This window comes from Phytophthora cinnamomi, assembly GCF_018691715.1.
Source record: "Phytophthora cinnamomi strain GKB4 chromosome Unknown Contig83, whole genome shotgun sequence".
Lineage (NCBI taxonomy): Eukaryota > Oomycota > Peronosporomycetes > Peronosporales > Peronosporaceae > Phytophthora > Phytophthora cinnamomi.
The window spans coordinates 127,063-141,786 of NW_027151016.1; the positions used below are offsets into that span (position 1 = coordinate 127,063).

General features: G+C 54.4%; 1 protein-coding gene across 1 annotated transcript; it reads left to right on the forward strand.

Annotated features, from left to right (window-relative positions):
- Positions 1-7,964: 7,964 nt before the first annotated feature.
- Positions 7,965-12,738, forward strand: IUM83_11206 (4-coumarate--CoA ligase 2; the record flags this gene model as incomplete). Its single annotated transcript, XM_067935753.1, has 8 exons — positions 7,965-8,377; positions 8,648-8,976; positions 10,578-11,633; positions 12,114-12,161; positions 12,230-12,345; positions 12,436-12,465; positions 12,575-12,631; positions 12,721-12,738. The coding sequence occupies 8 exons, from the start codon at positions 7,965-7,967 to the stop codon at positions 12,736-12,738; spliced, it is 2,067 nt and encodes a 688-aa protein (XP_067784949.1).
- Positions 12,739-14,724: the final 1,986 nt, after the last annotated feature.

Below are 14,724 nucleotides of genomic sequence, written 5' to 3' on the forward strand. Positions count from 1 at the left end.
TCATCTTGCCGAACCACGCGCGCAGCAGGCGCTGCGTCGCCGTCGTCTCCACCTCGGGCATACGCATGCCGTGCATCACGGCCGGAAGCTGCTCCGACGTGCCCACCCAGCGGTTGTAGCCCGTCCCCACCATGAGCGTCACCTGGTCGGGCTTGAGCACGGGCCGCACGCGCTGGCCGTCGCGCCTCTGGATGATGAGCCCCGACTCCGAGTCGTCCTTGCCGCCGGCAGACACCGACTCGAGCGTGCTGTAGCGCTTGGTGCCGTCGCTGCTGACCTTGTAGAAGGCAGGCGTGGCGAACACGATGAACATGCCGTCGTCCTCGTGCAGCTCTAGGGTCATGTCGTCCTCGTTGGACGAGGGGTTGGCGGCGGAGGCGAGTCGGCGCTCGCGGACTGGAGGCGCCTCGTAGGCGTGGAAGTGGTCGAGGCGGACGGCGTCCGTCATGAGCTTGCGACTCGTGACGGCCTGGCCGTAGCCGTCCTTGGTGGTGAAGTCGGTGGCGTCGAGCGTCGTGGCCACGTTGAGCACCACCAGCTCCAGCAGCGACGAGAACTCGTTATAGACGGTCGAGTAGCCCGGGCACGCCGCGTGCGTGGTGGCGGCGTTCGGGTCGGCTGCCTGGCCCGACGGCGTGCTGATGGTGTAGCGGTTGGTGCCATCGGAGAGCGTCTTGTAGAGCAGGAATTCGGCGTTGGCCTCCTGGGCGGACACGGCGCAGGCGGCGGCCGAGTCGAGGTACGCGCGGCGCACCTGCGCGTAGGAAGGCACGTTGTTGAAGCTGATGATGCCGTCCTTCTTGAGCGCGTCGAGTACGTCGTTGGGCGTATTTCCGGTGGCGAGTGTTTCGTAGTCGAAGGTGGGGACCTCGAATGCAGGCGCCTTGTCAGCGAGGTTGGTGGGGACAGCGTCAGCCATGAGCATGGCCGCGCAAGCGAGGAGTGTTCGTGACATTAGTAGGTAAAACGTGCCGCGGATTTGATCGTCTTAACTGATGGATAAATGTCAAATGAGAAAGTTGAAAAGTGGGGTGCGGGGGTTGTTGATATACTGTATTAGGTATGCACGATACAGTAGCTGAGGTGGGCGGCAAGAATTGTTGGAGGACATGCATCAACTCGTGGGAGCTCGAGAGCCAGGGTTGAAGGCAATTCTTCTGCCTCTTCCTTCACCACAATTGAGCTTCGCTTGTCTGCGAGGATGATCGGTTTTTGCAGGAGCATCGATGCTTGAGCAATTATCGACTGGATGGAGCTGCGAGTTTGGAGGTTAACCAAGCTGTGCTCCTCGAAATGGCCTTGTTGAAGAGATCATGTTGTAAACTGGAAGTTGGTGTATTCTCTGATTTTTTTCTGTTGAGACCCTGCCATGCAGATGAGATGGCTAGACTAAAAGGGTAGCGTGCCGTAATCGTGACACTCATCGCGCAACAAGAGAGGTGTATTTGTGGTGCCACCACCGGCGTGACGTACAACTACAGGGTATGTACCGACGGATATTACCGAATACAAACCCCTTTCGCGGTAAAACGGCACAAAAGCGCCCTTTAGGAGATTTTCCGAAACACGTACCCTCTCGGTAAAAGTGACTCCGTCATCAACTAATAAAGCCCTCTATCAATGCGTCGCCATATGCAAATTCATGCGTTGTCGACGGTAAAAGAAACGTATAGCCTTCAATCGCTCTTCTATTAGTCCTCAATTGTTAAAGCATTATAATTTTCCGTAAGTCTTAGGGATTATATCAGACCCAAAGCAGTATCGAGACGCGACGCTATATCCATTTAGAAAAAATTGGAAGTGCTTCACTGGATCAACGCGGCTGCACCAAGTCGTTATGTATCTCAATTTCGTTCTCAAGTATGCTTTATCCTTGAACAGTGACAAGGTAGACGTAGTCGCGTGGTTCGAGAGCACAAAATTGAGAAATTTCTATTGAAATTTACTCCATTTGCATTGTAGACATCCATGCCCTCTTCGAGAGTTACCGACAAACCGGCGATAAAATCCAAGAACAAGATCATCACCTGGTTGAACCAAATGAATCTTGAAAAGCAGTGCAATATGCCCATTGTATGCGTACCCTGCGGTGGAGTGATAAAACCCATCACCAGAACTGATACAAGGTAGTGTCCGACACGGAACGACTTAGGTGAAGTGGTTGTGGCGGCTGCCCTGTCCTATACAAACTCACCACCAACATAAACGAGTTCCGTCGTGAACAGCTCCCTCCAAGGGTCACTCGATGGCTCCTCCAAGGGACCCTCCTCCTGCCCGCGAAATGTCCCGCAACACAGCTCCAATCGACAATTGTCAAGTTGAGGGCAACTCCGTTCACGCTGCAACACGAGCAAGTTGCCCAGAAGCAGCCGCGACGCTTCTGCCTGCAGCACGGGAAGTAAATCACTTGGTGGGTAATATTGGCGCGTGTTATCTCATCCCAATGCAGTAGCGTTGCAAATGAATTCGCTTCACTGGCAAGTACCGTAGCAACGAAATTTTGTTACGACAAGCAAAGGGTGTGCACGATTTGGTCTGTCTGTGGTCGGTAGAATCATCGTCGTCGAATCATCGTACAGGTCCATTCGGGCACCAAGTTCCAATGCAGACCCCGGGCACTATTAATACTGCACCTACTGGATACCGGCGCCTCGCTTTGACCTTTGGTAATCGCTGGAGGGATGTTGCCAGCATGTGCTGAATTACGAACCAAACTCACGCGAAATCAGTAGAAAGTCGTCGACAAAGATTCGCCAAATCGACAATAACCCATGTGGTGTCCATCTCACGCGCACGAGTTAATCCTGCAAAGATACTCGAAGATACTCCGATTAACGCTGAGGTGAGCGAAACGGTGTTCTATCATTTCGGCCGTTGACCTACCGAGTGTAGTGCGAAGACTGTGGAGGTGTGAAGGCTCAGTGCGCAGCGTTTCGAGGGTCAACCGGCATTTTGGCATGAGTTCGCATGTGGACGTCCCTTTCTCTTGACGTACGGACACAGCTAGCATAGCATGCAACGCGCACAAGGCGTGCAGTCTCCATTGCAGAGGGTAGAGCTTGGTCTGTCAATAATACACGGACAAGCGGGCACGCTTCCGGTGGGAAGGGGAAGATGTTCGGGCTCATTTCCATGCATAAAATCCAAGCTCCTCTCTCCGGATCGACCCTCTTCCACTCACTGGATGTCACAAGGTGCAACTCGTTGCTTACGCTTCACCTGCACCCGTCAATCGTGATTCCTGACGTGGGAGACTGAGTACACAGTGCAGTAACGATAAACATTGTTACGTTTGCTACTAGTGTAGTGTTTGTTTCAGATATGTAAGAAACATTAACACTGGAATTGAAAGCAAAACACAGTTCTCCTGACTACGTCCGGTAAGTCATACAGTACTTGAGTCAACTTCAGATGAGCTTAGATAAAAGAGACTTGCAACACAGCCCGTACGTAAAGTACTCTCTGCGCCAGGAGCTACCCATGGCACATTGTAGTTAACCTATGTTGTTTTTCAAGATGAACAAATCTTGGTTTGGCCAGAGCACGATTGCTTGGACACAGCACACGTATCCAAGTCCTTCACACATAGCATCCAACACATCGTCGCACTGTGAGTGCTAACCGTACAAGCACAACTCTTGGAACACGAAGCCGCATCAGTTGAATGACCTCGGTTGCACACCACCGAACAGCCTTCTGCAGGAGCCGCCGCACCAGACTTGACAGTGCATTCCTTGAAGCGGCATTCAGCGTCCGCAGAGGCCAACAAGTGACGGCCCGGAGCACAGCCAAGCAACTGATGGTCCGACGCATACCCCTGCTGCACGTACTGCGACGTCAAGTTCACGTGCTCGTCGAAGTCCGTCTGCGCGAGCATGCGCTGGTACGACGGCAGCAGCGTCATCTTGCCGAACCACGCGCGCAGCAGGCGCTGCGTCGCCGTCGTCTCCACCTCGGGCATACGCATGCCGTGCATCACGGCCGGAAGCTGCTCCGACGTGCCCACCCAGCGGTTGTAGCCCGTCCCCACCATGAGCGTCACCTGGTCGGGCTTGAGCACGGGCCGCACGCGCTGGCCGTCGCGCCTCTGGATGATGAGCCCCGACTCCGAGTCGTCCTTGCCGCCGGCAGACACCGACTCGAGCGTGCTGTAGCGCTTGGTGCCGTCGCTGCTGACCTTGTAGAAGGCGGGCGTGGCGAACACGATGAACATGCCGTCGTCCTCGTGCAGCTCGAGGGTCATGTCGTCCTCGTTGGACGAGGGGTTGGCGGCGGAGGCGAGTCGGCGCTCGCGGACTGGAGGCGCCTCGTAGGCGTGGAAGTGGTCGAGGCGGACGGCGTCCGTCATGAGCTTGCGACTCGTGACGGCCTGGCCGTAGCCGTCCTTGGTGGTGAAGTCGGTGGCGTCGAGCGTCGTGGCCACGTTGAGCACCACCAGCTCCAGCAGCGACGAGAACTCGTTATAGACGGTCGAGTAGCCCGGGCACGCCGCGTGCGTGGTGGCGGCGTTCGGGTCGGCTGCCTGGCCCGACGGCGTGCTGATGGTGTAGCGGTTGGTGCCATCGGAGAGCGTCTTGTAGAGCAGGAATTCGGCGTTGGCCTCCTGGGCGGACACGGCGCAGGCGGCGGCCGAGTCGAGGTACGCGCGGCGCACCTGCGCGTAGGAAGGCACGTTGTTGAAGCTGATGATGCCGTCCTTCTTGAGCGCGTCGAGTACGTCGTTGGGCGTATTTCCGGTGGCGAGTGTTTCGTAGTCGAAGGTGGGGACCTCGAATGCAGGCGCCTTGTCAGCGAGGTTGGTGGGGACAGCGTCAGCCATGAGCATGGCCGCGCAAGCGAGGAGTGTTCGTGACATTAGTAGGTAAAACGTGCCGCGGATTTGATCGTCTTAACTGATGGATAAATGTCAAATGAGAAAGTTGAAAAGTGGGGTGCGGGGGTTGTTGATATGCCTACTGTATTAGGTATGCACGATACACTAGCTGAGGTGGGCGGCAAGAATTGTTGGAGGACATGCATCAACTCGTGGGAGCTCGAGAGCCAGGGTTGAAGGCAATTCTTCTGCCTCTTCCTTCACCACAATTGAGCTTCGCTTGTCTGCGAGGATGATCGGTTTTCTGCAGGAGCATCGATGCTTGAGCAATTATCGACTGGATGGAGCTGCGAGTTTGGAGGTTAACCAAGCTGTGCTCCTCGAAATGGCCTTGTTGAAGAGATCATGTTGTAAACTGGAAGTTGGTGTATTCTCTGATTTTTTTCTGTTGAGACCCTGCCATGCAGATGAGATGGCTAGACTAAAAGGGTAGCGTGCCGTAATCGTGACACTCATCGCGCAACAAGAGGTGTATTTGTGGTGCCACCACCGGCGTGACGTACAACTACAGGGTATGTACTGACGGATATTACCGAATACAAACCCCCTTTCGCGGTAAAACGGCACAAAAAGCGCCCTTTAGGAGATTTTCCGAAACACGTACCCTCTCGGTAAAAGTGACTCCGTCATCAACTACTAGAAGCCCTCTATCAATGCGTCGCCATATGCAAATTCATGCGTTGTCGACGGTAAAAGAAACGTATAGCCTTCAATCGCTCTTCTATTAGTCCTCAATTGTTAAAGCATTATAATTTTCCGTAAGTCTTAGGGATTATATCAGACCCAAAGCAGTATCGAGACGCGACGCTATATCCATTTAGAAAAAAATTGGAAGTGCTTCACTGGATCAACGCGGCTGCACCAAGTCGTTATGTATCTCAATTTCGTTCTCAAGTATGCTTTATCCTTGAACAGTGACAAGGTAGACGTAGTCGCGTGGTTCGAGAGCACAAAATTGAGAAATTTCTATTGAAATTTACTCCATTTGCATTGTAGACATCCATGCCCTCTTCGAGAGTTACCGACAAACCGGCGATAAAATCCAAGAACAAGATCATCACCTGGTTGAACCAAATGAATCTTGAAAAGCAGTGTAATATGCCCCATTGTATGCGTACCCTGCGGTGGAGTGATAAAACCCATCACCAGAACTGATACAAGGTAGTGTCCGACACGGAACGACTTAGGTGAAGTGGTTGTGGCGGCTGCCCTGTCCTATACAAACTCACCACCAACATAAACGAGTTCCGTCGTGAACAGCTCCCTCCAAGGGTCACTCGATGGCTCCTCCAAGGGACCCTCCTCCTGCCCGCGAAATGTCCCGCAACACAGCTCCAATCGACAATTGTCAAGTTGAGGGCAACTCCGTTCACGCTGCAACACGAGCAAGTTGCCCAGAAGCAGCCGCGACGCTTCTGCCTGCAGCACGGGAAGTAAATCACTTGGTGGGTAATATTGGCGCGTGTTATCTCATCCCAATGCAGTAGCGTTGCAAATGAATTCGCTTCACTGGCAAGTACCGTAGCAACGAAATTTTGTTACGACAAGCAAAGGGTGTGCACGATTTGGTCTGTCTGTGGTCGGTAGAATCATCGTCGTCGAATCATCGTACAGGTCCATTCGGGCACCAAGTTCCAATGCAGACCCCGGGCACTATTAATACTGCACCTACTGGATACCGGCGCCTCGCTTTGACCTTTGGTAATCGCTGGAGGGATGTTGCCAGCATGTGCTGAATTACGAACCAAACTCACGCGAAATCAGTAGAAAGTCGTCGACAAAGATTCGCCAAATCGACAATAACCCATGTGGTGTCCATCTCACGCGCACGAGTTAATCCTGCAAAGATACTCGAAGATACTCCGATTAACGCTGAGGTGAGCGAAACGGTGTTCTATCATTTCGGCCGTTGACCTACCGAGTGTAGTGCGAAGACTGTGGAGGTGTGAAGGCTCAGTGCGCAGCGTTTTGAGGGGTCAACCGGCATTTTGGCATGAGTTCGCATGTGGACGTCCCTTTCTCTTGACGTACGGACACAGCTAGCATAGCATGCAACGCGCACAAGGCGTGCAGTCTCCATTGCAGAGGGTAGCGCTTGGTCTGTCAATAATACACGGACAAGCGGGCACGCTTCCGGTGGGAAGGGGAAGATGTTCGGGCTCATTTCCATGCATAAAATCCAAGCTCCTCTCTCCGGATCGACCCTCTTCCACTCACTGGATGTCACAAGGTGCAACTCGTTGATACGCTTCACCTGCACCCGTCAATCGTGGTTCCTGACCTCAAACCTCTCGGAGTACGTTACGTTGTGAGGATTCCTGACCTCTTTACTTGTACTGTAGCCTCTTCACTGTAACACCCTTGAGATTTTCATCCTTGTCGTTTGCCAATCATTTCCAAATTTGCTTTATCGAGCAATACCTCCCCCTCCTCGCCAGACCACCACTCTCATTCATTCACACGGCTTACAATGGTTCAAGTCACCAAGATGCTACTCGGACTAGCTGCCATGCTCATGGCTGACGCTGTCCCCACCAACCTCGCTGACAAGGCGCCTGCATTCGAGGTCCCCACCTTCGACTACGAAACACTCGCCACCGGAAATACGCCCAACGACGTACTCGACGCGCTCAAGAAGGACGGCATCATCAGCTTCAACAACGTGCCTTCCTACGCGCAGGTGCGCCGCGCGTACCTCGACTCGGCCGCCGCCTGCGCCGTGTCCGCCCAGGAGGCCAACGCCGAATTCCTGCTCTACAAGACGCTCTCCGATGGCACCAACCGCTACACCATCAGCACGCCGTCGGGCCAGGCAGCCGACCCGAACGCCGCCACCACGCACGCGGCGTGCCCGGGCTACTCGACCGTCTATAACGAGTTCTCGTCGCTGCTGGAGCTGGTGGTGCTCAACGTGGCCACGACGCTCGACGCCACCGACTTCACCACCAAGGACGGCTACGGCCAGGCCGTCACGAGTCGCAAGCTCATGACGGACGCCGTCCGCCTCGACCACTTCCACGCCTACGAGGCGCCTCCAGTCCGCGAGCGCCGACTCGCCTCCGCCGCCAACCCCTCGTCCAACGAGGACGACATGACCCTCGAGCTGCACGAGGACGACGGCATGTTCATCGTGTTCGCCACGCCCGCCTTCTACAAGGTCAGCAGCGACGGCACCAAGCGCTACAGCACGCTCGAGTCGGTGTCTGCCGGCGGCAAGGACGACTCGGAGTCGGGGCTCATCATCCAGAGGCGCGACGGCCAGCGCGTGCGGCCCGTGCTCAAGCCCGACCAGGTGACGCTCATGGTGGGGACGGGCTACAACCGCTGGGTGGGCACGTCGGAGCAGCTTCCGGCCGTGATGCACGGCATGCGTATGCCCGAGGTGGAGACGACGGCGACGCAGCGCCTGCTGCGCGCGTGGTTCGGCAAGATGACGCTGCTGCCGTCGTACCAGCGCATGCTCGCGCAGACGGACTTCGACGAGCACGTGAACTTGACGTCGCAGTACGTGCAGCAGGGGTATGCGTCGGACCATCAGTTGCTTGGCTGTGCTCCGGGCCGTCACTTGTTGGCCTCTGCGGACGCTGAATGCCGCTTTAACTCATGCACTGTCAAGTCTGGCGCGACAGCTCCTTCAGATGGCTGCTCGGTTGTATGCAACCGAAGCCACGCGACAGATGCCGACGAGTGCAAAAAGAGCTGCGACTGCACTGTGAGCACCCACAGTGCGACGACGTGCTGGATGCTGTGCGTGCTGGACCTGGACTCGTGCAGCCTGGACCAGCAGGCGTGCTCCGGCCAGACCAAGGTGTGCGACTCGCCCGCTGCGCCCTCCACTCCGGCGCCTATGTCTGCCTCATCACCCACTACTGTGGCTCTATCCTCACCCTCTACGCCGTCTACGCCGGCGTCGGACTCCTCTACCCCGGCGGCGGAGGCGCCTTCTACCCCGTCCTCAATGGACGCCACACCTCCGCCTGTGGCGAACGAGGAACGCGACTCCTCTCCTTCGTCCACGACGGCCACCCCCACCACCCCCTCGACGACCAGCGCCACGCAATCCGCTTCATCTAGCGCCACGCCTGCCCCAGAGAGCGACCATGGTATGTGCTAAGTACATGTAACGGAAAATGCCAATTAGTATACTGTATACAATCGAATTGAACACACTTCATTCTTAGCAAGGTACACAATTCGGAGGAGGTAAACTATTGCCTAGACGGAATCCTCGGAGTCCCAAATCGTGAACTCATCCAGATTTTCGAGAACATCCTCTTCAACATTGTTGTCATCGGAATCATCGTCGCGAGAGCCACTTGCGGCAAAATAGTTCTCCATAGACGTCATGGCGACTGATGTGCCAATCTTGGTAACAGGGAGCGAATCCTGCCGCTGCCACAGACCGAGTAACAACGTCGTCAGGCACATCTTTCCAGGCTGTTTCCACCCACTGAGCAACGTCTGTAACTGGAGGCTGCTTCGGGTTTCCACCTTTCGTGTACTGCACGCGGTCCGACGATTTCCATTCGTTAATGATAGCCGAGAGTTTGTCCTGGCAGCCCTTGCTGGGACCTCTCGGTGCTTCTCGATCCACGTGACGACCTCCTTCTTCTCCGACATGGTCTTGGCGAGGCGGGATCCAGGCATAGTGGCGTTTGTTGGTTGGTGCAGGTGCTTGTTGTTGACAGCGAATTGAAAACTGACAATATTTCCGCAGCGCACGTGCCGGATGTCGTGCTCTAGGATGCCAACGTGATGTATACTAATTGGCGTAGGTACAACAGGAATTGTATAGTGAACGAGATGATCGCATTCTACAGGGGGTATTCTATTTGGCACCGCAATACTAATTGGCATTTTCCGTTAGTCTACCTATGAATTTAGCCCTCGAAAAGGTATCTTGCAACTTCAACTTGTCTTACGTTGCACATCACTAATATTTGCGATCCGCAACTTAAGTTCGATTGACGTTAGCTTTTTGTGTGGCTAAGTTGACGAATTGCAATACGGATAGTTCCGTGTCGTGAATCACGCTTATGGAGATCGCATACTCTGGCGCTACCAACTTTGCCCAAGGCACTACTAAGGACCGTGTGAGGAAGAATAAAGTACCGACAGCAGTGAAGGCGTCGGGCTGAATTAGGCTCGAGCGGTCTGGAGGTAATCACGCGGCTGCGACTCGTGAAGCAGGACGATGGTGTCAATTGCAGTGTAGACCTGGCACGTCTGGGATAACGGCCTCTCAATGACACCACCGTGAGGTCACCTGGGAGCCTTTTCTCTTTCTAGTGCTGCGTCCTTGCTTCTATATACGCCCACCGTGAGGCATCGCATCACGGTTCTGCTACGCTTTCAGTAATCACAGGCAACAACCTTTGCGGAAGGGGTGAACATTGCGTACGCTCTCGACGGTTAAAGGATAGATTGCTTCTTGGCCGATCGAGCACGTGTAGTACGCATAGGCAAGCGAGTACGGAGCGCTCAGAGTACGCTTTCCTTACGTTGCGCGTCACGAAGATATACGCAACTTTAGATCATCACTTTAGTCAGGTTCTGTATAACCTAATCTACATCCCTCTCAAACCTGCTACATGGAAAAACACCGCACTAATCCCAGATAATTAATGAGTGGCAAGTAACTCTGGGAGCTAACGGGCGTATCCTTGGGCTGTGGCTAACGCGTCTCTCGTGCTGCTCCTTGCAGGCGGCCAGGAGGTGATTGAGCTGCTCAGCAGCAGCAGCGACGAGGCCTCGTCGGGCGCGTCGCCTCCAGCGCGCGCGCGGCGCCGCGGCCGTCCGCGCAGCCCCAGCAGCAGCAGCAGCGAGCAGGAGGAGAAGGCGCAACTTAAGCCCGCGCGGCGGCGGGTGCGCCCCGCCGCCAGCCACAGGAAGAAGCGCCGCGCGTCCAGCAGCCACGAGAGCGACAGCAGCCAGCAGGAGAGCGACGGCAGCGCCGAGGAGCGCGGGATCCTCGCGCAACTGAAGCGGCCCGCCGCCAAGAAGGCTAAAGTTGCTGCAACCAAGGCTTATGTTGCGCCAGCCGCGCGCCCGCGGCCCGACCGCCGCGCGGACGGCGAGATGCGCGCCATCACGGAGGGCATGAGCTTCTACGAGCTGCAGGCGCAGCAGCAGATGATGGCGCGCTTCCAGAACCAGAACCGCCGGAAGGCGCCAGCGACCCCCACCAAGAAGGCGGGCAACGGCGAGCTGCAGGCCAATGAGCAGAAGGCGCGCAGGTCCGTCGGCTCTGAGGGTGAGAGCGGCGAGAGCGAGGAGAAGGACGACGACGACGAGTGGGATGCATTCACGCAGGTCTCGGCGCAGAAGGAGGCGCTGCGCAGGCAGCGGCAGAAACTGCCGAGAGACTCGCCGGTGATGGCCAACAGACATCGTGAGACCGCGCGCAAGTCGGCGGCTTTCGGTGCCCCGACGAGTGGCAACAGGAGACCGAGTGGCCAGCAGCAAGCGGCGCGGAAGACGGCTGTGGCGAAGTTGCTGGAGCAGCGGGGGGCGGTGAAGAAGGGCACTCCTCAAGCTATAAAACCTAGTAAAACAAGGCCGCGGGTTGTGACGGAAAAACGCTCGAGAGGTAGCTCGAGTGAAGAAGAAAGCGAGGCGGAAAGTGAGGAGGGAAGCGAAGAACCAAGTGACCAAGAGAGCGAAGACGACGAGGTTGAACTAGTCGCACCCGCGCGTCAAGAGAAATCAAGCTCGAGCAAGAAAACTGAAGCGAAACGGTCGCATTCAGAAGCGCCTTCCGGTACGCGTCAGCCGAAAACCTCTGCGCCTGTGGTTCAGGCGCAGGCCGATGCAGCGCAGTCCTCATTGCGAAGTGTTCTCCACGGCGTGAGTGAAACGCAGCATCTTGCAGAGAAAATGTCTTTTAGACAGCTGCAAGAGCAAGAGGAGCTACTCAGATTTTTCCATGAGCAGAAAAAACGAAATACTGGCGGTGCGCCATCGACAGCGCGGAAAGGAGGTCATAGTGCAAGTTCCAATGGTACACATGCTGCAGCAAAGTCGAATGGAAGTGGCCGCCGTGCTCGGATGGGAGTGAATCAGCAGGAGGCGCCCAATACTTCGTCGTCGTTAACATATATTGCTCCACCCGCTCGGAACGGATTTGTAGCGCCAAGTACACACTTTGTGTCAGCTGCTGGATGTGCTGCTACGCCGAGGGAGAAGCCGTCTGATCCGGTGATACACTCAACGGCATGGAGACGACTAGTTTTTGAAATAGCGCCGCCGAATATCCTACGCGCTGTGCCGACGATCCCGTATTCCTCTGGTAACTGCTAGATGAGAGGTGTTCTGTGGTGTTGCTGATACCTGACAGTGGTCAATTGTTTTGTGTAGGATTCGACAAACCACTTTGGGATTATGACCCACAGGGGACACTCAAGGAAAAGTGTAAATTTGTCGCGGCGATCGGCCAAGGCATTGCTATCACAGAGAATAATTTTGCGACCCAGGTTAGTGAATTCGTCATCGAATGGATCACCCGTCGCGGGTGCATGGGGTAGACAATTTTATTAAGCATTGTCATGTCGTTGTATTGCCAGCCACCAAGCCAGTCAGAGGTTAATATCACGGTGCGGGAGTTGGTTGATCAGGAGTTACCGTACATCAAAGCGTGTCATGACCGCAGAGTTCGCCATGTCTTGAGAGACACACGAAAGCAGGTGAATGGGTATCTTAAAGCCCATCAAATTCTCCGTGGTGAGCGGTACCGGCGTCTACAGTGGTCGGAAATTGCGAGTAAGTACTTTGTCGGCTGTTGTGGCATGTTTCTGCCTGCCAATCGCTTAATTAGTCCTTCTCAACACTTTTTTGTGTTTTATGAATAGGTAATCAGTCCTGGTTAGATATATCCCCTATTGAGCGCGTTACAGCAAAGCGAATTTCGCAAAATCTTACGCACACACGACGGCCATACAACTCTTTGGTTGGCGATGTGCGCTACTTTGTTCAGCACGGAGACCAACCTCTTGCGTCGATGGTATACCCAGAAACGGTCACTCATCTTCACAAAATCACCGCTCTACGTCGGTCTTTTACCATGATTGGAGTTAGAAAAAATGTCTTCGCCGAGGATGATTCCATTTTGCGTTATGTGCCTTATTTGGGCGACGGAGTGCGCATGGTCATCGACAACGACCATTACACGGAAACAACTATGAGCAAGGAGCGCCAAATTGCTGTTTTTGGAGAGGGTGAGGATCTGAAGGTATTGAACCCTGGTGCGCGTGATGACGAAACCATGGAGTATCTGCTACGCGTTATTGTGAAGAAATGTGGAGCCTCCGAACAAGTCTTTTTAGCACTCCAGCATGAAGCTGGATTTGATAGACCATTTATTGACTACAGTGAAATGCAAGAGCTATATAAGAAAGAGCAACGTACGGCACGTAGGATTACAAAAGCGCGACACCTGATTACTCTTCATCAAGAATCACCCATGGACTCAAGCAACAGAGCAGTAAAGCAGATAAACGCGCTGAAAGCCTTGCACAAGCTTGCGCAGCCGTATTGGTTTTTTCAAGACAATTCAGAGCGATCTTTAGTTGTGAGATTACAGCCGCCGTTGGAGAATTTCGAATCCAGTTATGCTGAATCACCAGAGTCACTGGGTATACGTGATTGCAGTACGTTCGAAGGGTTAATTGATTGGCATCGTGACCTATTCTGCCGACGCTGTTATATGCATGACTGCTTTGAACATGGAATCCAGAACCCTCAACGAAGTCTTCGCGCGGATCCGATCAATCCGATGGTAACTGCGCCTTGTATTGCGCTTGCTCGTCAAGAAATACCCGTTCAAGAGCAAGAAGGAAACGTGAGTGCTGCAGATGGAACTCCGAATTCCTCAACCTCGCCGGCGGATCATGGAGATATCATCGAATTGATTGACAGTTCATCTTCTGAAGATGAATTACAGGAAAGCAAGAAGCAGCAGACGAATGAAACTGCGTCCAAGTCACAACCGGCCTCTGGATATCGCCGCTCGCGACGCGCTCAGACACGAATCAGCTCGCTGGCAAGCAAGAGCTTGCAGACGCAAGAAAAAATGTTAGAAACTGAAAGACTTGCTGAACAGGAGGAACGAAGAAAAAGACGGGAGAAGTTCGACCGCGCTGCTGATAACTCCGAGTATCTGGATAATTCCTACCTTCCCGCAGTTACGGCAAAGCTACAAAATTTGGTGTCCAAAACAAAGCCTTGCAGTAAATCTTGTTGGTTGTGTGTTAGCGATGACGCGACTGAAAAGCATACACCACTGCGGCAGGTTGATTCGGTGCTGGTTCAGAAGCTTGCGTCCATGTTTGGGCCGAATTCGTGCGTGGTATCAGCGGTACTCGGGGACCCAAGATGCACGTGTGCGCAGATTTCTTGGTTTTTAGCCGAGGAGAAGAAACGACGAGATAGCGGCGATGACTTGGGAGGAGAAAGTGGCCTGTCAATGCCGTCCGAACGACGACGAAAAGGCCGACGACATAGTGCGGGGGTGGGCTCGAACAGATCGCTGGCGAAGCGTGACCGTGAAAAACGCAGCTATGACCGCGAAAAAAAGCAGAGCTACGAACCGTGCAACCATGATGGAGTCTGTGACGAGCAATGTGAGTGCTCACGGCGTGGTCACTCGTGCGGTAAGACATGCTCTTGTCCTCGTGATTGTCCCAACCGGTTCCAGGGGTGCAAATGCTCTACAGGAAACTGTCATACTTCAGCATGTCCGTGCTGGAGTGCTGGAAAGGAGTGCGAGCCTGACTATTGCTTCAACTGCGGGGCTAGCGATGCAGCAGTGATGGCATTCCACCCCGACTTCAAAGGTATAAGCAGCTACGAACTAA